At 43.7% G+C, this 22,417-nt stretch overlaps 1 protein-coding gene across 2 annotated transcripts; it reads right to left on the bottom strand.

Annotated features, from left to right (window-relative positions):
• Positions 1-544: 544 nt before the first annotated feature.
• ZNF528 (zinc finger protein 528) lies at positions 545-21,189 on the bottom strand. 2 transcript variants are annotated; one of them, XM_034945362.3, is made up of 7 exons: positions 21,075-21,189; positions 20,360-20,612; positions 17,229-17,296; positions 16,954-17,035; positions 12,942-13,068; positions 12,332-12,460; positions 545-3,833 (listed from the first exon to the last, which is right to left on the bottom strand). In XM_034945362.3, the coding sequence occupies exons 4-7, from the start codon at positions 16,966-16,968 to the stop codon at positions 2,218-2,220; spliced, it is 1,887 nt and encodes a 628-aa protein (XP_034801253.3). In that variant the 5' UTR covers positions 16,969-17,035; positions 17,229-17,296; positions 20,360-20,612; positions 21,075-21,189; the 3' UTR covers positions 545-2,217. The 2 variants fall into 2 exon arrangements, with proteins under 2 accessions (XP_034801253.3, XP_034801254.3); XM_034945363.4 differs by having other exon boundaries at positions 21,079-21,136.
• Between the last annotated feature and the right edge of the window lie 1,228 nt (positions 21,190-22,417).

The raw sequence follows: 22,417 nt of genomic DNA, 5'->3' as shown, positions 1-22,417 counted from the left end.
GTGCCTGTAATCTCAGCTACTCGGGAGGCTGAGGCAGAAGAATTGCTTGAACCCAGGAAGTGGAGGTTGCAGTGAGTCAAGATCGCGCCATTGCACTCCAGCCTGGGTGACAAAGCGAGACTCTCAAAAAAAAAAAAAAAAAAAAAAAAAGAGAGAGAGAGACAATGTGTGCCATGGGTCTAATTTAGCACACAAGAAAAAGGCACATAGAAATATAATGATACGCTAAACATTTGCCAAGGGCTATGAACACATTTGAGGGTATAGGATGCTGGAGTTGCACTGCTTTGGGATTTTCACTGTACCCACAGAAGCATTCTAGGGCAGAGCACAGATACAATAATTCAAGTACTAAGTATGATTACTCATATTCACACTTACCTAAGGATATGTACCCAAAGGACATGTTTCATTTCACAACCAGAAAACTTGCTCTGGATGCTCCAATCTTAAAATCCCAATGGTGCATTACTGTGTGCTACAGAGTATCCATCCTCCTGAGGTGGGATGAAATTATGACGGTAGAAAACACATGATTCATTCATACTTAGGAAAAATGAAACTTTATTACTACAAACATGAGAGCTGCATACATTCTAAATCAAATGGTTGCAACTTATAATACCAAGAATTAAATGTGAATCCTACTTAAGAATATGCTGATCTGGACAGGCGCGGTGGCTCACGCCTGTAATCCTAGCACTTTCAGGCTGAGGCAGATGGATCGCCTGAGGTCAGGAGTTTGAGACCAGTGTGGCCAACGTGGTGAAACCCCATCTCTACTAAAAATACAAAAATTAGCTGGGTATGGTGGTACACGCCTGTAATCCCAGCTACTTGGGAGGCTGAGGCAGGAGAATTGCTTGAACCCGGGAGGTGGAGGTTGCAGTGAGCCGAGATCGCGCCACCGCACTACAGCCTGGGTGACAAGGGCGAAACTCTGTCTCATCTAAAAAAAGAATATGCTGATCCAGTCATTTTGATTAAACTCTCAACTGTGATATAACTGTTCTCTATTCCATTTCAAAAATGAGGCTGGACACCGTGGTTCATGCCTGTAATCCCAGCACTTTGGGAGGCTGAGGTGAACATATCACTTGAGGTCAGGAGTTGGAGACCTGCCTGGCCAATATGGTAAACACTGTCTCTACTAAAAATACAAAAATGAACTGGGTGTGGTGGCGCACGTCTGTAGTCTCAGCTACTTAGGAGGCTAAGGCAGAAGGACTGCTTGAACCCAGGAGGCGGAGGGTGCAGTGAGCCAAGAACACACAACTACACTCCAGCCTGGGCAACAGAGTGAAACTCTATCTCCAAAAAAAAAAAAAAAAAAAAGTCTATTTCTCATCAGTCTTTGCTAAACAGCAGGTACTGCTGTTCAATGGAGAAGGTGGCTACCTTTTTCCTTGCATTATTTCTACCATATAATCAGACACTAGCAACCTATTACTCTCTTCCCACTAATAACCTATGCCTTAAGATTACAGCATACTCTATTTCATGGTCAGTTGGTGGACACTGAAGCTCTGTGCACTTATGTCAGGAGAAAGTGTGCTGACTGCAACAGTATGACGACGGTCATCAGTTTTATGTTACTCTGCCCACCTCCATGCTCTCTAAATCAGACAATATTTAATCTCAAAAGACAATGTCCTTCATCAGGAAATTGGATAGAAATAATCCTCAGCTAATGAAGTCAGCCCTGTCATCCTACTGATTCTTTCCCAGGGACCACAGTGAATGGCCTGTATGGAAGGCACATGAAGAGACTTCAAAGTCACAAAGAGTAAAGTAGCCTTTTCTATAAGCTCCAAATAATTGAATGCTTTATAGCCTGAATAAAACTGGTCATTTACAAGCCGTTGCACCTTTGATATACATCACATCATGAGATTCAACATATTTTGACTTAGCATTATTCTGCATTATGCAATATCATAGATTAGTATCAGAGAACCAGAGACAGAGTTACTTCTTGTGTAAATCCTATCGTGTTCTATAGCAATGGTCCTTGAATAATAGCCCAAGTACACACAATTCACCTGTGTGCTTTCATCCTCCACAGTGATGTGGTGATGTCTAGTGATTTGGCAGGCCTTGATAAAGCCTGTCACATACATTTCATTTATATGATTTCCACTTAGTATGAACTCACTGATGTTGATTAATGCTAGAACTCATGATGATGGTTTTCCCATACACAGTTTGTAGGGACTCTCATGAATGAACTCTCTGATGCTGTGCAAGGTCAGAATTGTGACTGAAGACCTTACTGCACAGGGTGCATTTGTAAGGTTTCTCTCCAATGTGAATTCTATGGTGATTGGTGAGGGAAGACTTGTGAGTGAAGATCTTGCCACATTCTTTACACTCATGAGATTTCTTTTCAGTATGGATTGCAAGATGGGCAGTAAGGCCTGAACACCCTCGAAATGCTTTGCCACATTTATTACATCTGTAAGGCCTCTCTCCAGTATGAATTATTTGATGTCTTGTAAGGTATGACGCTTGATTAAAGACCTTGCCACATTCATTACATTTGTAAGGCTTTTCTCCTGTATGAATTTTCTGATGGCATACAAGGTTTGAACTGCGACTGAAGACCTTACCACATCTGTTACATTTGTAAGGCTTCTCTCCAGTATGAATTCTATGATGACTGGTTAGAGAAGACTTGTACCTGAAGACTTTGCCACATTCTTTACATTCATAAGGTTTCTCTCCACTATGGATTAGAAAATGGGCAGTAAGGTCTGAAAACTCTCTAAACGCTGTGCCACATTTATTACATTTGTAAGGCTTCTCATCAGTATGAGTTTTTCGATGTCGTATAAGGTCTGATTTCTGACTAAAGATCTTGCCACACTGACTGCATCCATAAGGTCTCTCTCTAGTATGAATTCTCTGATGAGAGGTCAGGAAACACTTGCGCCCAAAGACCTTGTCACATTCTTTACATTTGTAAGGTTTCCTTCCAGTGTGAATTAACTGATGGGTTATGAGGCTGGAACGCACTGAAAATGCTTTGCCACATTCTTCACATTTGTAAGGTTTCTCACCAGTATGAACTGTTTGATGTTCTGCTAGATATGAATGGCGACTAAAGACCTTGCCACATTTATTACAACTGTAAGGTTTCTCTCCAGTATGAATTTTTTGATGTCGTACAAGGTGTGCAATTTGATTGAAGACCCTGTCACATTCATGACATTTGTAAGGCTTCTCTCCCGTATGAATTCTTTGATGTTGTGCAAGCTTTGAACTGCTTCGAAAGACTTTGTCACATTCATGACATTTGTAAGGCTTCTCTCCAGTATGAATTCTTTGATGTTGTGAAAGGTTTGAATTGCTACTAAAGAGCTTGCCACATTCATGACATTTGTAAGGCTTCTCTCCAGTATGCATTCTTCGATGTATCACAAGCTTTGAACTGCAACTAAAGACCTTGCCACATTCACTGCATTTGTAAGGATTATCTGCGTTATGGATTACTTGGTTAGTAAGGCTTGCAGATGCTCTAAAGACTTGGCCATGCTCATTACATTTATAAGCTTTTTCCCTAATGTGTGCTTTCTGTTCTTGTGGAAGTAATGGCGCATGATCAAAATTATTTCTATATTTATTTAAAAGGTGGGATTTGACACTGGAAGAAATTTTTTCAAGCGGTGAAACTGAGGAATTGTCACTGATGGGTTTTTCAAAATGCTTACACCCAGAAACTTTCCTTTCAGCTTGAAATAGCTGTAGATTACTCAGATGTAACTGAAAAGTGAATCCAAGTTGATTTTTACAAGGCTTGTTTCCTGCATTACTTCCCAATTTAGAGCTCCTCTCTAAAACAGAAAGAAAAAAGTGGAACTTCAACCCATGATAATGGCATCCTTCAGGTCTGACAGAGGGTCTAGATTCTGCCTCACCTGACTCAGACATTGGTAGGAGTATCAGGGTATTGTGTATATCATGCTGGCAGTGCAGAAAACACAAGGAACTGAGGTGATGCATTGCAGCAGTGGGGAATCTGCAGGAGTCGAGAGAATTATGGGTAAATCTGAAAGAGATTATGAGCAGAGAAATACAACAGAAACTGAAATCTTCTGGGAAGAAGCAGGGATGAGCCTCTTAGGGAAAATCAGAAATCCAAGAAGAGCTGTATAGACATTAATAATGGCACTTCCACAAGCCAGAAGAAACACATCCCCAGAAAAGGACTGAGTGTTCCCACATGTAGGAAGCTGAAGGCCCAAGAGATGTGACCAGCTCAACATTCCACTGGAGGCTATATGATCAAACAACAAACTATCATGAATGCAGGATGTGGGCAAACTCACGACTGCGCCTGACACCAGAAGGTTTGCTGAAGGTAATCACTCTCTGGTGCCATGCTCATTGAAATTATCTACTGGGACATCTACAGTCTATTGTTCAAAGAATGCAGTCTTGCAAACCTGATGTAAATCAAGCCGCTGACCAATAACCACCCCCTCCCCCTGCCACCGTCTCCTTTACTCAATAAAATACAAAGGGCTCTAAAGCTCAGGGCCCTTGTTCACTAGAAGGAGCCCCCTGACCCCTTCTTCCAAATATACACCTTTGTCTTTTATTCCAATGTTCACCCCCTTTGTTCAGTCCCCCAAGGTCTGTGCAGGTGGCAACTGGTGACCCAGAACAGGGACTTCGAGGATGTCGGACAAGTGGCCTCCGAATATAGGACTTTGAGGACATGAACAAAGAAGGTTCTGCTGGAGTAGAGGAACTGAAATTCACAAGGTGAATGGGGAACCCTGGATGAGTCGGCTGGCAGCAGATATAAGGTCAGTGCCCTAAAGAGGTACTGGGAGCGATATAATGTCAGTGCTCTAAAGTACTGGGAATGGGAAGTTTTCTGAATCAGGGTAACATGGGGCAGAATTTGTCTGTTGAAAAAAAACACTATGTGCAGTTGTTTAAAGTTCTATTGAGACAGTCTGGAACTCAGGTTAATTCACAGACATTAAGCTTCTCTGCAGGAGATTATTATGCATAGCCCATGGTTTCCACAGGCAGGCACTCTTGATGTGGAAAATTGGGACACAGCAGGAAAAGGATTAAAAAAGGCTCATCAAAAAGGTCTTAAAGTTGATTCTTCTGTCTTCACGTGGAGTCTAGTTCGTACTGTTCTGCCATTATCTCATTATTCTGCTGGGCAGCAGACTGAGTCTAAAAATCTCAAAGAATCTGTTGTCCCATCCACAGATCCAATTGAAAACAAAAAACAGGAAAGCGAGGATAAAAATTGGTTTTTACCACCCCCTCCAGTTGCAGCAACATCTGTACCACCTCCTTCAGTAGCAGAAATAGAGACCTCAGTACAAAGAATGTTACACTCTGCTGCCATAGCTGGAGAGCCCTTAGGACCTTGTGCTTTTCCTATTTCCATAAGGCCTGATCCAAACAATCTACATCAGTTTATTCATGAAAATACCCCACTAGAGTTTAGTTGTTGAAGGAATTACAAACGAGTGTAGTTAACAATGGAGTACAGAGCCCATTCACTTTAGGATTGCTAGAATCTGTATTCGGTGCTACGTGCCTTCTACTCTTTGATGTAAAACTTTTGGCGCAAACTTGTCTGCTACTGCGTATCTGACAGGGAATTTAAATTGGCAAGAACTGTGTGCAAACCAGGCTAGACAGAATCGTGCCGCTTGTCAAGGAGACATTACAGAGGATATGCTATTGGGTAATGACCCTTATTCAGACCTGGAACATCAAATGGCACCCCCAGCTGCTGCTTATCAGCAGCGTTCACAGGCTGCTAAATGCGCCCGGGCCACAATTCCAGATGAGGGAGTCCTAGTACAATCCTTTTTGCATATCATGCAAGGGTTGTAGGAGCCCTATGCACAATTTCTTGCAAGATTACAAGAGGCAGTGAAGCGTCAGATTCCTCATGCCACTGCCGCAGAAATGCTAACCTTAACTTTAGCTTTTGAGAATGCAAACGTGGATTGTAAATGTGCACTGGCACCTGTAAGGTGTACAAAAGACTTGGGAAATTTTCTCAGAGCTTGTTAGGATGTAGCAACTGAGCTTCATTGCTCTTCAATGATAGCTGAAGCATGGCTAATTTAGTAGTTGACAAATCTAAAAGGAGCCAAGGGTCAAACCCTAAATTGGGAAAATGTTGTACCTGCGGAAAAACCAGACATTTTAAAAAGGAATGCCACCAGATCTCAGGACAGAAAGGACCTCACAATGCAGTGCCCCCCCGCCAACCCCCAGCAGAAAAACGCCAGCACTCTGTCCTCGCTGTAACAAAGGAAATCACTGGGCTCATCAGTGCCACTCAAGACTTCATCAGAATGGCACCCCTCCTGCTGGGAAATGAGAAGGTGGCCTGGACCCGGGCCCCTCAAACAATGAGGGCATTCTCAGTCCAGACCACAAGCCCATTTCAGGGATGGGTCCCAAGAGAAACATTGATTCCCTCACCCCAGGAACACCAGGAAGTGCAGGATTAGATCTCCCAGTCAAGAAAAATAACAGTAGTTGGTGGAGACAAACCTATCAAAATTCCCACTGGCATTTGGGGACCTTTACCAAGAGGATACATGGAACTAATTTTAGGCAAAGGCCGCCTTAACTTGCAAGGCATCACTGTAGTCCCAGGAGTGACTGACTCCGATTATGAAGGAGAAATTCAAGTAGTTTTAATGTCACAAGATCTTTGGGTTTTTGAACCAGGAGAATATACTGCTTAGCTATTGCTTATTCCCTGCAAATTACACCCATCTTCACAAAAGGAGAAATGAGGAAATAAAGGGTTTGGGAGCACAACTACATAGGAAACTTATCTATCCCAATCCATAGCCTCTAATAGACCTACCTGTGTAGTACTAATTAAAGGAAAGAAATTTTATGGGCAAATGGACACAGGAGCTGATGTGTCAGTCATATCCAGTAAAGACTGGCCCCCAGCATCAACTCTCAGACTAACCACACCCCTAGTGGGAGTAGGAGCAGCTAAAAGTGTTCAACAGAGTGCTGAGATTTTACCTTGTCTTGGTCTGGATGGTCAGTCAGGTACTTTCCAGTCTTATGTTGCAAATACAGCCATCAATTTATGGGGTTGAGACTTACAGCATGAGATATGAGACTTTTACAAATGAAAACTTTGGTAACCCAGGATTTAAAATGTTGAAGGACATGGGATATGAAAGTAGAAAAGGTTTAGGGAAATTCCTACAAGGAAACCCTAACCCGTTCTCAGTAACTGGAAAAACAGAAAAGGGCTAGGACGTCAGGATTTCTGATGGGGTCATTGATATCTCTCCTCTGCCCACTGCCTTACCATTAGAATGGCTTAGTGAGAAACTTGTGTGGGCCCCTAACACAGGGGAAGCTAGATCAACTTCATCTGTTGGTAAAAGAACAATTGAATGCAGGACATATAGAGAAGTGAGTTAGCCCCTGAAATTCACTGGTATTTGTTATTCCAAAAAAGCCTGGAAGACGGTGACTGCTGCATGATTTCAGAGCTATTAATGCACAAATTAAACCAATGGGTGCATTACAGCAAGGTTTACCTTCCCCGACAGCCATTCCAAGAGACTGGCCTCTTGTAGTAATAGATTTTAAGGATTGTTTCTTTATTATACCATTACACGAGAAGCATAAGCCTCAATTTGCCTTCTCTATGCCTTCTATTAATCATAGAGAACCTGTTTCTTGCTATCAGTGGAAAGTTTTACTTGAAGGCATGCTTAACAGTCCTACATTATGTCACCATTTTGTAGCAAGAGCATTAAAGGAGTCTCAAAATATGTTTCCCACTGCGTGTATCATTCATTTTATGGATGATATTCTTCTGGCCACTCCTACAGATCAAATTTACATCAATTATTCAGAGATGTAAAGCAAGATCTTATTAAATGGAATCCCAAAATTGCTCCAGAGAAAGTGCAAATAACTTCCCCATACCATTACGTAGGAAATATTGTTACGAAGAGGAGTGTACGGCCATAGAAAGCAGTTCTTGGTAAAGACACATTATAGACTTTAAATGATTTTCAACAAATACTAGGAGATATTAATTGGCTACGCCCTATGCTAGGTATTGCCACCTATCAACTTACACATCTTTACCAAACCCTGCAAGGAGATTCTTCCTTAAATTCCCTGTGCCCCTTAAGAGGCTGAAGAGGAATTATAGCTTATAGAGCAAATGCTTCAGCAGAGACATGCCTCCCGGCTACAGCCACAAAAACCTTTGTTTTTGTTTATTCTCTCTACCCCCCATCTCCAACAGAACTTTTAGGTAGGCCAATGCTTAGACAAATCTGTAACAGTAATACATAAACACAAAGGGGAGATGTAGGGAACCGATGGCCTGAGAGACATGACCAACTCAGCGTTCCACTGGAGGCTATATGACCAAACAGCAAACTGTTTATCATGAGTGCAGGATGTGGGCAAACTTATGACTGCACCTGCCGCCAGAAGCTTTGCTGGAGGCAATCATTCCCTGGCGCTGTGCTCATTGAGATTATCTACTGGGACATCTAGAGCCTATTGTTCAAAGAATGCAGTCTTGCAAGCCTGCTGTAAATCAAGCCGCTGACCGACAATCACCCCCACCCTTCTCCCTCTTTTACCCAATAAAATGTGAAGGGCTCTAAAGCTCAGGGCCCTTGTCCATTAGAAGCAAGGAGCCCCCTGACCCTTTCTTCCAAATATACTCTATTGTCTTTGTCTTTTATTCCCACATTTGTTCCCTTTGTTCAGTCCCCCAAGGTCCATGCAGGTGGCACCCACACCCTTTACAACAGGTTGATTTGTAAAGGTCTCACCCTGTACAGTTCTTACATAAAAGAACTGGAACAGCCAGTGCAGCGGCTCATGCCTGTAATCCCAGCACTTTGGGAAACCAAGGGGGGATGGATAACTTGAGGTCAATAGTTAGAGACCTCTGGCTGGGCATGGTGGCTCATGCCTATAATCCCAGCATTTTGGGAGGCCAAGGTGAGCGGATCACCTGAGGTCAGGAGTTCAAGACCAGTCTGACCAACATGGTGAAACCCCGTCTCTACTAAAAATACAAAAATTAGCCAGGCGTGATGGTGTGTGCCTAGTCCCAGCTACTCAGGAGGCTAAGACAAGAGAATTGCTTGAATCTTGGATGTGGAGGTTGAAGTGAGACAAGATCATGGCACTGCACTCCAGCCCCTGGGTAACAGAGAAAGACTCCATCTCAAAAAAAACAAAAACAAAAACAAACAAACAAAAAAACCTGGGAGAAGTGGTTGTTTTAGCAAACCTAAAATAAAAATTACAAGGCCTACATAAGGACATTGAAATAAACAAACAAACAAAAAAAAACAAATCTCCACAAACCCAACCTAGAAAAAGGCAGCCCTCTGATTACTTTACAAATTTTGAAAGCAACTGTCTTAAGATGCTTAACCAGCTGAAACATAAATGAGATAGACAACTAAATGAAATCAGGAAAACGATGCATGAAAAGGAGTATCATGGAGGGTGCCTGTAATCCCAGCTACCTGGGAGGCTGATGCAGGAGAATCGCTTAAACCCGGGAGGTGGAGGCTGCAGTGAGCCAATATCATGCATGGCACTGCACTCCAGCCTGGGCAACAAGAGTGAAACTCCGTCTCAAAAAAAAAAAAGAGACTTGACCATTCTAACTAAAATTAACCCAAATACATTCACACAGAGACATACTATAAAGAAATTATCAAGAGTCAAAAAAAGACAAAGACAAAATCTTGACAGCAGCAACAAAAAAGAGACTTGTCAGACAATACTAAACTCTGTAAGATTATATATATTTTCCAGCAGACATCTTCAGGCTAGAAAGCAGTGAGGTGATATATTGAAAGTGCTTAAAGAAAAATAGGCAAAACAGCAATGAAGAATACTACACTTAGCAAAACTCACCTGCAAAAATAAAGGTGAATTTTAGACTTTCCTAAAGAAGAGCTGAGGAAGTTAATTAGTATTCTAGACCTGTCCAAGAAGAAATGCTAAAACGAGCATTCAAGATGAAATGAAAGCACTCTAGACGGTATCTTTAACCCATATGAAAATATAAAGGTCATCACAGGCAGGGCGCAGTGGCTCATGCCTGTAATCCCAACAACTTGGGAGGCTGAGGTGGGTGGATCACCTGAGGTCAGGAGTTCGGGACCAGCCTAGCCAACATGGTGAAACCCCGTTTCTCCTAAAAATACAAAAACTAGTTGGGCGTGGTGTCTGTAATCCCAGCTACTCGGGAGGCTGAGGCAGGAGAATCGCTTGAACCCAGGAGGCAGAGGTTGCAGTAAGCCAAGATCCTGCCATTGCACTCCAGCCTGGGCAACAGAGCAAAACTCCATCCCCCAAAAATAAAAATAAAAAGCTCATCATAAAAGGTCAACAAATGATCAAACACAGAAACAAGTATTATTGCACTTTTCATTTGTAACTTGACTTTTAATTCTTTCCTACAATTTAAAAGACACAATCAGGCCAGGTACAGTGGCACACCTGTAATCCCAGCACTTTGGGAGGCCGAGGCAGGTGGATCACTTGAGGTCAGGAGTTGGAGAGCAGCCTGGTAAATATGGCAAAAACCTGTTTCTACTAAAAATACAAAAATTAGCCAGGGGTGGGGATGGGCGCCTGTAATCCCAGCTACTCAGGAGGCTGAGGCAGGAGAATCACTTGGACCAGAGAGGCAGAGGCTGTAGTGAGCCGAGATCAGCCTGGGAGATAGAAGGAGACTCCATCTCAGAAAAAAAAAAAAAAAAAAAGACACTCTCATTTAAAAAGCATTATAAACATTATAAACATATGTTAATGGGAACATAAAATATATAGGATTAATTTCTGCCAGTAATAACAGAAAGTGAGAGCAGAGTTGTTAAGCAGAGCTTTGTGTACCTAATCAAAGATAAGCTGTTAACATTTAAAATAGAATGTTTTGGGCCAGGTGAAGTGGCTCACACCTGTAATCCCAAGCACTTTGGCAGGCTAAGGGAGGGCTAATCACATGAGGCCAGGAGTTCGAGACCAGCCTGCCCAACATGGAAAAATCCCATCTCTACTAAAAATACAAAAATTAGCCAGGCGTGGTGGTGCATGTCTGTAATCCCAGCTACTCCAGAGGCAGAGGCATGTAACGTTGAAATTAACTAAAGAAAAAAATGCATTTTTATTTTTTTTGAGACAGGGTCTCACTCTGTCACCCAAGCTAGGGCGCAGTGGTACAATCTCGGCTCACTGCAACCTCCACCTCCTAGGTTCAAGCGATTCTCCTGCCTCAGCCTCCTGAGTAGCTGGGATTATAGGCACCTGCCACTACACCCAGTTGATTTTTGTATTTTTAGTAGAGGCAGGGTTTCACCATGTTGGCCAGGCTGGTCTCGGACTCCTGGCCTCAAGTGATCTGCCTGCCTCAGCCCCACAAAGTGCTGGGATTACAGGTATGAGCCACCGTGCCCAGCCAAAAGAATAAAAACTTAAAGATCCACAAATATTTGCCAATTAAACAACACACCTTACTGGTTACTGTGGCTTATGCCTATAATCCCAACACTTTGGGAAGCTGAGGCAGGCAGACTACTTGAGCCCAGGAGTTCAACACTAGCCTGTATAACATGGTGAAACCCCAACTCCACAAAAAATACAAAAAATTAGCCAGGCATGCTGGCGTACACCTGCAGTCCCAGCTATTCAGGAGGCTGAGGTGGGAGAATCACTTGAGCCCAGGAAGTCGAGGATGCAGCAAGCCGTAATCATGCCACTGCATTCTGGACTGGGTGCCCAGGAGTTCAACACTAGCCTGTGTAACATGGTGAAACCCCATCTCCACATAAAATACCAAAAATTAGCCAGGCATCGTGGCGTACACCTGTAGTCCCGGCTATTCAGGAGGCTGAGGTGGGAGGACCACTTGAGCCCAGGAAGTCGAGGATGCAGCAAGCCATAATCATGCCACTGCATTCTGGACTGGGTGACCCAAGAGAGATCCTATCTCCAAAAAATAAATAGGAAAATAAAGAAAAATGTCTGTTCAGAACTCACAAGATTTCAACTTTGGTTTTCCCACAGAATTCTCCCATTTGCAGAGAGTTTCCCAAACGCTATGTAATAGTGTGGCTTTGCAGGTTACAGTGGCTCATGGCTGTAATCCCAACACTTTGGAAGAGCGAGCCAGGGAGATCCCTTAAGTCCAGGAATTCAAGGCTGCAGTGAGCTATGATTGCCATCACACTCTAGCCTGGATGACAGCGTTAGACCCTGTCTCAAAAAACAAAAATTATGGGGCCTCCACTCTGCCCACCCGAGCTCTCACCTGTGTTCACACCTTTGATGCACTCCCTGCCGTCTGGATCGTTTGCTATTTTCTCTTCACTCTGCAGAGTCCAGGGATCTCTCTTTTGCTCTAACATGGAGGTAACACTCAGGTCAGGAAGACAGATTCCTATTTATAAAAGAAAGAATAAATGTGTGCTGTGGCATCTCCCAAGTCCATGCCCTGTATTTAGGGAGGAGAGAGGATATTATAATTAAATCATAAATAGTATTTCACAAATTCATCTACTGACTGCCTCTTTCTGAATGCTTAGGGAACATTGTAACATGCGGACATAGAGCCCCCTTCCAAGAACTATAGAATCAAAAGCACAGGGGTAGAAAACAGGGAACTGGATATTTTTAAAGTTTGTCATAAGGTTTCATGCATACTTCGGCCCTGGTGCCACCAATCATGAATTGTGGAGGGAGGAGAATACCTGAAGACAGGGGACATTTCAAGTCCAGAAAGTGTAATACAGTTTTTCAATTCTGAGTCAACAAGGTTTCAATCTCAGTCAAGCAATGCAGGAGCTCCCAAGAGGCATATAAGACACAATTCAGAGATCCACCAGGGCAGATCCCGGCTTCTGAAGGGACATTATCCTCACCCAGGGAGACCAGGTTCCTATAATTCTCCAACATCACGTCCCTGTATAAAGTCCTCTGCGCAGGGTCCAGGCATTTCCACTCTTCCTGAGAGAACTCTATGGCCACATCCATGAATTTCAAGGGTCCCTAAAAGAAAATCCACATTTCAGCAACAGGGTATGCACACAGTACTCATCGTCACAAAGAATGGGAAGACAGTCGTTAAGGACTGACTCCACTTATGTGAGCACTGTGAAAAATCCATATTAAGGTATTCTTGAGCCAGTTACGTGTCTGTAATTGTGGTTTTATTATATTTCTCCATAAGAAGTTAAGACATTCCTTAAATCAGTGTAGATGTCTCATTTTTGGACAATACAAAAAAAAATTAATCCAGGGTTCTCTCTCTCTATAGAAGTGTTAGGTATTTTTACACACCAAGTGATATCCAGTATCTACCTGAGATTCAATTCAAGTGGTGTCTTCAGAGATGACGATGTCTACAGTGTTTTTTTCTTTTTTTTGAGACAGGGTGTCACTCTGTCACCCAGACTGGAGTGCAGTGGCACAATCTTGACTCACTGCAACCTCTGCCTCCTAAACTCAAGTCATCCTCCAACCTCAGCCTCTGGAGTAGCTGGGGCTACAGGCTCATGACACCATGCCTGGCTAATTTTTGTATTTTTTATAAATATGGTGTCTCACCATGTTGCTCAGGCTGGTCTTGAGCTCCTAATCTCAAGCCATCCTCCCACCTTGGCCTCCCAAAGTCCTGGGATTACAGGTGTGAGCCGCCACACCCAACCTACTGTAGTTTTGGGGTTTTTCTTTTTTTTTTTGAGATGGTGTTTCGCTCTTTTCGCCCAGGCTGGAGTGCAATGGTGTGATATTGGCTCACTGCAACCTCCACCTCCCAGGTTCAAGTGATTCTCCAGCCTCAGCCTCCCAACTAGCTGGGATTACAGGTGCCTGCCACCACGACCAGCTAATTTTTTGTATTTTTAGTAGAGACGGGGTTTCACCATGTTGGCCAGGATGGTCTCAATCTCTTGACCTCCTGATCCACCTGCCTTGGCCTCCTAAAGTGCTGGGATTACAGGCGTAAGCCACTGTGCCCGGCCCCAACCTACTGTAGTTTTTAAGAATGGTCAAAATCTTGGCCAGGTGTGGTGGCTCATGCTTGTAATCCTAGCAATTTGGGAGGCCGAGGCAGGTGGATCACCTGAGGTAAGGAGTTCGAGACCAGCCTGGCCAACATGGTAAAACCCTGTCTCTACTAAAAATAGAAAAAAATTAGCCAGGTGTGGTGGTGAGTGCCTGTAATCCCAGCTACTAAGAAGGCTGAGACAGGAGAATCTCTTGAACCCGGGAGGTGGAGTCTACAGTGAGCTGAGATCATGCCACTGCACTCCAGCCTGGGCAACAGACAAGAGTGACACTCCAACTCAAAAAAACAAATAAAATAAAAAATGATCAAAATCTGAAAACTGTGATGATAACAATAGCAATGGCTGAACGGAACACTTCCCATGTGATAGGCACTATTTTAAATGCTTTACATGAACTAACTGGAGGATCACAAGGCAGGCGATCACAAGGTCAAGAGACTGAGAGCATCCTGGCCAACATGGTGAAACCCCATCACTAGTAAAAATACAGAAATTAGCTGGGTGTGGTGGCAGGCGCCTGTAATCCCAGCTACTTGGGAGGCTGAGGCAGGAGAATCGCATGAACCCGGGAGGCGGAGGTTGCAGCGAGCCAAGATCTCGCCACTGCACTCCAGAATGGGTGAGAGAGCGAGACTTCACCTAAAAAAACAAACAAAAGAAGAAAGAATAATCTGTTCCTATCTTACTGAAGAGACAACTCTTTCACATGTATTCTAGGAAACTCGCCCCAGGTGTCAGGACTAACAATGGCAGTGTAAGCACTGGATCCCAGGTGTCTGGACATTAGAATCAAACCTAAAGAATCAAACAGTTAAGTAACAGATCAGGATCAAAAGAAAATTGACAATTACCTAATTCAGTAAACTTAAAACAAGTTCAAGGATTAAAAACACAAAACTGCCTAAAAGGTCATTATATCTGCATATATATAATATATTATATGTCCCCATAATACATTATTATTCTTATAGCTATCAGCTCATTAGCATGATAGTATAGAAAAATTTTAACCTGGTAAATATTTAAGATGTAATTTCAACTGAGTAAAAAACATAAAATTTATATAGATGACATGCCATTCATAAAAACCACTGTTGTGCACTCATCCACACACATCACATGTACACACTTACACACTCATATACACTAGTACACATACACACTTATAGACATCAGTTGAAATAAGAGAAGTTGTCTCTCACTGACTTTTTTTTTTTTTTTTTTTGAGATGGAGTCTCGCTCTGTTGCCCAGGCTGGAGTGCAGTAGCACAATCTTGGCTCACCACAATCTCCACCTCTCAGGTTGAAGCGATTCTCCTACCTCAGCCGCCCAAGTAGCTGGGACTACAGATGTGCGCCACCATGCCTGGCTAATTTTTCTACTTTTAGTAGAGATGGGGTTTCACTATGTTGGTCATGCTGGTTTCAAACTCCTGACCCTCTCATCTGCCCGCCTTGGCCTCCCAAAGTGCTGGGATTACAGGGGTGAGCCACTGCACCCTGTCCCAGTGACTTATTTTTTACATATTTTTCATCATTAGTTTGGTTCGCAATTTTTAGACACAGGGTCTCAATACATTGTCCAAACTGGATGGCAGCGGCTATTCACAGCACACCATAACCTTGAACTCCTGGCATCAAAGGATCCTTCCTCATTAGCCTCCCAAGTGGGAAACTAAAGGCATGCACCATTGTGCCTACCTGTAAGTACTATTTTTCCCAATGTGTATTTCAGCATATTTGCAACAATAAAAATGTCTAAATTGTACCAACTTATTTTATAAACATATGGTAAGTACTTAAAAATGGGAGACCATGTAAAACCACAGAAACCTGAACTCCAATCTCTACTAAATATCCATATTCAAAAACATAATATTTTTAAAATTTTAGACAGGATCTCACTAGGTGTCCAGAATAGTCTCAAACTCCTGGGCTGAATGGATCCTCCCACCTCAACCCCTCAAGAAGCTAGAATTATAGGCACACATCACTGCTTCTGGCCTATAAATGAAGCTTCGTCCATTAAAATATTGTTATTTAGGTATTAACAAAATTTAATTAAGTTTACTAATTTATTCCATTAATAAAAAGGTGATATGTTACAGGAAATTTATTAATGTATTAATTTAACATATTAAGGGCAAAGAAAATACCTCAGCACCCTATACCTTAAGAAATCATTGGATATGGCTGGGGGTGGTGGCTCAAGCCTGTAATCCCAGCACTTTGGGAGGCCGAGGTGGCCAGATCACTTGAGGCTGACATTCAAGATCAACCTGGCCAACATGGCGAAACCCCATCTCTACTAGAAACACAAAAATTAGATTAGAGTGGTGGTGCACACCTGTAATCTCAGCTACATGAGAAGCTGAGGTGGAAAAATCCTTTGAATCAGGGAGGCGGAGGCTGGAATGAGCAGGGATCATGTCACTGCACTCCAGCCTGGGCAACGTGTGAGACTCTGTCTCAAAAAAAAAAAGAAAAAAGAAAGAAAGGAACTTTGACGTGCAGCTTCTCTAATTCTAGTCCACAGAACACTGACAGAGCATCCAGATGTGATCCCTGAACAATCCCTGCTGCCCAGCAGCACTGCCACCACGGGACCCACACCCCGTCTCCATCCATGTCTGCTGAGAGCCCTCCCCCGGACCATGCCCAGTGCAGCCTCTTCCCAAGTTCATGTCAATGGGTCACAGTGAACTGAAATCTCAAGCGGAAATGAAGGGACTGGAAGAAGCCATGGGTAAGTGCAAGCAAACGTGTCAGGCAGGATGCTTCAGAGTCAAAGATTAGCAACTCCAGTGCCTGGCATTTCAGGAAGAAACAGAGACAGAACAATCCACTGAGAACATTACCTTACCTGAGTAAGGGCCATTCCTGACTTCTTTTCTTTCCTCTTCCGAGTTGCTTCCTTGCATAATATGTCTCTTTGGAAGTGAATCCTGAATGTCAAAAATATGCTGCTTAGGGCTTAGAATCAACATACCTCCTTCCTGTGCCATAGCTACACACAGAGGGAAGACCTCACCCTGAGGTAATCCTCAAACTTTGACTTTCTACATAGGTCTGATTTATCCTAACTGAGCAAACAGATGTTAATAATTTTGGAAATCACCCATTATGTGGTTAAGGTACCTCGTCTGTTGAGTGGATTCCTTCTGAGATTTTTTCACTTTATTCTCCCTTTCTTAAAATTTGTGAACCTAAAAGAAAAAAAAAAAAAAGCAATTCTTCATGTGGTAATAAACTGTGATTCCTAAAATCATACTTTGATCAAGCACTTATTTTAAAAATACAAAACGCTCTCAGAAAAGGAAAGGGGGCTGTGTAGTTGCAGTAGAGGGAGCGGGAAGAACAGAGGCAGGAGATGAGGTCAGAGAGGTCCTGGGGAAGCAGATCAGGCAGGGCTGAGCTCTTCAAATATTTTCTCCTACACATCAAAAGAAATTTTGAAACAATCTATTTCCTCACTCATTTTAAGTAAACATGTCACTTATTCTGTACCTTAGAAATTAAAACACAAATAGTATCTCATATATTTTAAGCACATTCTGACAGGTTTAGTTAATCCCCAGAAAGTAGAAGGTGTCTGTCATCTGAGCTATGCAGGACTGTAGGGAGAACATGTCTGGGGGAGTTCAGGAAGCCTATTTTGGACACGTGGAGGTGGAGATGCCTGTGGATGTCGCAGCAGAGATGTCGAGAACATGACTGGACACAGGATTTTGGAATTCAGGGGAGAGGGGTGGGTGAAGAGGGAAAATGGAGACATGGTGGTGGTGTTTAAAACCACAGATGAGATCAAAAGGAAAAGCAGAGGGTGTGGGCAGACAGAACAGGTTTAAGGACTAAATTGGGTGACATTTCCATATTCAGAGAAGACACTTCAGGAGACAGCAGCAGAGGAAACTGATAAGATATGAAAGTAATGAGAAAAATTGTAAACAGATTTTTAAAAATACAAGCAATGTCTTCAAAGCTGCGAAAAAAAAGAGTGATCAGCTGTGAAACATGCTGCTGAGAGAAAAAGACAGGAGGACAGAAAATTCAAAGTCAGATTTAAGCAGGGTACAGGGCTTATGCCTCTAATCCCAGCATGCTGGGATTCTTTGTAGGAGGATGGCTAGAAGTCAGGAGTTCAAGACCAGCCTGGGCAATACAGTGAGACTTTGTCTCAAAAAAAAAAAAAAAAATTTTTTTTTTAATCAGCCAGGCAGAGGGACAGGCCCATAGTCCTATCTACTCTGGAGGCTAAGACGGGAGGATTGCTGGAGCCTAGGGGTTTGAGGTTATGGTGAACTATGACTGTGCCACTGCATGCCAGCTTGGGTGACAGAGCAAGACCTTGTCTCTAAAAATTAAATGAATAAATAAATAACTAGATTTAGAAACAGAGAAGTCACTGGTGACTCAGATAAAAAAAGGAGCAGTGGAATGGTTGGTGTCAAAACCTGATTGGATGGGGTCAAGCAAGAAATGGAGGAAAGAGTGAGAGAGCGCCTAAACAAGATTTTGGTATATTGTGCTCTTACATGGAGCACAGAAAAGCATACTTATTGCAAGTAAAAATGTAGCTAATACTTTGTTTTTTCTTCTGAGGATGAAATAGTGGAAAAAATAAAGGCGTGTGTGTGTGTGTGTGTGTGTGTGTGTGTTTTAATGGGCAACAACTCCATCTGGGTATGCTGACCAAAATAATTCCCTTGAAGTAAAATCTGATGACACTGTGGAGGAGGGATGCCATGGCATCAGGAGAGAGTGAATGGGGCTGGCCTGTGGCACACAGTCTCAGCATCAGCAGCAGCCAGGAGCAGGGACAGACAATTCCCAGTTACTACTAAGAACACAGTCCTAGAGACAGGTGAGTGGGCCTGTTGGAAAATTCTTCCCCTTACTGTTTGAGACAGGAAAAAACCACACTGTTTTTACTACTCTGACACCCAAAAGAGAATCCCTCACCTTTAGTGATCAAAATGTGTCTGTGGTTGTTCCTACACTGACCAGTTAAACTGAGTAAAATTACAGAACACCCAGGTGCTGTCTGACGAAGAACTGCTTGTTGGTGACAAGTAATTCCCATATTACTTTGGTGACCAGAGATGAGGCATTCTGTGTTGAGCGCTCTTTATTGTGTTCACTGTGAACACAAAAAAAACACTGGTTTTTCCTATCTTATACCCTCACTCACACCCTAGTCCATCCCAAGAAAAGAGAAGAGTGCCTTATAAATAGTGTTCCAATTCTCATCTTCATGTGTGGTTTTTTGTTTTTTGTTTTTTGAGATGGAGTCTTGCTCTGTCACCTAACCTGGAGTGCAGTGACACGATCTCGGCTCACTGCAACCTCTGCCTCCCAGGATTAAGCGATTCTCCTGCCTCAGCCTCCCGAGTAGCTGGGATTACAGGCGCAGGCCATCAGGCCCAGCTAATTTTTGTATTTTTACTAGAGATGGGGTTTCACATGTTGGCCAGGCTGGTCTCAACTGCTGACCTCAAGTGATCCGCTCACCTCAGCTTCCCAAAGTACTGGGATTACACGTGTGAGCCACAGCCCCTAGCCTCATGTGTTCTAAACAAATTTTATATTATAGAAAAATTAGTATGCCACAATTCAATCATAATTTCCAATCAACTCACCACTCATCTGTAACCAGGGTCCCCCTCTTTCCTCACTAGTTTCCCTGCCTCATTCTGTACATATCTCTCATTCTCATCTTTCTTCCTAGCTCTTTTTTTCTCTATTTTCCCCCAGGATTCTGTTCATTTTGAGTCCCTCTTCTCTTTGTCCTATTCTTCCTTCTATTCCTTCTCTCCCACCTGTTCTGATCCATTTTTACAACTTGTTTCACCTCTTATTCCTCTTTCTGCCCAATCTTTCATTGTCCCTAATCTCCATATATTTCTGCCTCTTTCCTCCCACATCTCAGCTCCCCTTGGGCTCTCCCTGTTAAATTCCATCTTCGATATTACACACCCCTGTCCCCACTCTCTGGCACCCTTAGATCCCGGGCCTCCCCCTGCTGTGGTTCTCCCTGTTCTCCTTGTGACCAGCTGCCCCCTCTGGCTGTCCCAGCACCACGCTGCTCTGTCTGACCTGGCTCCAAATCCCTCCTCCTCTCCCCCCTCTCTGTCTGAGAAGCCTTCCCTATCTTGTTGAATTTCGTCTTTCTACAGACCCAGGATTGTCTATATTTTTACAGTTACTTTTCTCCCCTGCTATTTTCTCGGCACCTTCTTTCACTGTGCCTCTGCAAACCCCTCACTCACCTTCTACTTTGCCTTCTGTTAATGGGTCTCTCATTCTTCATTTCTCTTTCAAAATTTCTCTATTTCCTCTGCCTCGTTCCCATCTCTTTTTCTCCACACATTCACAGGGAGGGGATTGGAATAAGATGCCCACTTCCGGAAGAGCTCATTTTCGGTGGGCTGGAAACTGGCTCGAGAGAACACTGGATGTCAGGAGACTGAAGTCACCCCCCACACTCGGGGTCAGGAGAACCGGTGGCTGGAAAAGGGAGGCCTGGGGAACAGAGGGTCCAGATTAAGGAGGAAAAAGGCAGGAGTGGGTCAGGAGAGGGGTGGAGTCTGCAGAAACCAGGTCTGGGCAGAGGACGAGGCCTCTCGTGCCCTGTTGGGGCGCTGAGCTCTAGGGGCAAAGAAGGGCGAGGCTGGGGGAAGGGAGAGTGAGGATTTTACGTGGTGCGGGGCGTATGTAGGGGTTACTAAAGGATTTGAAGCAGGTAAACCCCACGATAGGAGGTGTCTACGTGGGTAAATGACAAAAAGACCGGGCACATGACCAGCCTCCAAGCGATTTTAACACGCAGAAAGCGACTCCCAGACTCTCAAAGGATGTCTGAATGTACTCGGGGTGGAGGGAGCGGTGCCGGGATTTCAAGGTCTGCATGCCCCTCAGCTCCCGCGTATAGAAGCGGAGAAGAACTGGCTAGCCTAGACTTAATATAGACAAAGGGAAACTCACGCACTGCTGCGAAAACAGCTTCTCCCTGCGATCGGCTTCCGGGTCTACCGGAAACTGCGCTCTAGGCGTTCGCCCCCCGCGGTCCGCTTCCGGGTTTGCACGAAATTGCGCGCGCATCCTAGAAGCCGGACGGGCTGGGACCAGGGCGGGCCGGGACAAAGCCTGGGCCGGGCCTGCGCTTCCATTCGCTTGACTGGCTGCGCTTGTTTTCAGGGTTTTGGTCTGAAAACGGATCTTACCTGCGCAGAGCAAAATCGGTTGTAGATTATATCCACGAAAATTCCTTCTATTAAAATGAATTTCAAGTCCCACCTACCCTGGAAGCAGAAAGAGAGAGAAGAGAGAGAGTAAAGAGAAAGAGAAAAGAAAGAGAAGTTGAAAAAGAGAAAGAAAACCAAGAAAGAAAGAGAAAAAAACCGAAAATAAATGGACAAGAAAGAAAAGTAAGGAGGGAAGGGAAGGGAGGAAGGGAAGGGAAGCTTTAGGAATTGAATTAACACACTTTGGAATTGTCTGTGAAGGGGATGATGCAAGCTAAAATGTGAAATGCAAAACCCTGCCAGGGTAGAATGTTCTATTTCATGCCAGTGCCCATGGAAGATAAATACTTTTCATTTATCTTCCCCATTCACTCTAGAGGGTGAAGGTCAACCCTGTGCTCAATTCCAGAGACTTTCCCAGGGACATCGTGTTGGGCATGGAGGACTAAGGGCAGTGTGAAGATAAGTCACCGTTCTTTAAAAAAAAAAAAAAGCCAGTAACTTATAAAAATAGCCATAAACGACGTAGTTTTCTGTTGTTGTTGTTTTGAGACAGCGTCTCCCTCTGTCCCCCAGGCGGGAGTACAGTGGCAGGCACTCAGCTCACTGTAACCTCCGCCTCCTGGGTTCAAGTGATTCTCTTGCCCCAGCCTCCAGAGTAGCCACCACGCCCGGTCCAACTTAGTTTTTTAATACTTTTTAAAATTTTAAGACAGGGTCTCTGCCACCGAGGCTGAAATGCAGTGGCGCAATCATAGCTCACTGCAACCTTGACTTCCTGGGGTCCTGGGCAGGTGACCTCCTGTCTCAGCCTGCCGAGTAGCTGTGAGTAAAGGCCTGTGCCTCTCCACTGTGCTCATTTTCTAGTTTGTTGCTTTGTTTTTAATAGAGATGTAGTCTGGTTTTGTTGCCCAGGCTGGTCTCCAGCTTCTAGCCTCAAGCAGTCTTCCCATCTGCTCCTACCAAAGTGCTCGGATTATAGATAGGCATGAGTCACCTTGCATGGGAGATAAGGACCCCCACATCAAGCCCTCAGGTTATTTTTGAAACACAAATACATAAGGCCCACAAGCAGGCCCATTG

The sequence above is a fragment of the Pan paniscus genome, chromosome 20, assembly GCF_029289425.2.
Source record: "Pan paniscus chromosome 20, NHGRI_mPanPan1-v2.0_pri, whole genome shotgun sequence".
NCBI classification, from domain to species: domain Eukaryota; kingdom Metazoa; phylum Chordata; class Mammalia; order Primates; family Hominidae; genus Pan; species Pan paniscus.
This window is presented reverse-complemented; position numbering and strand designations above follow the sequence as displayed.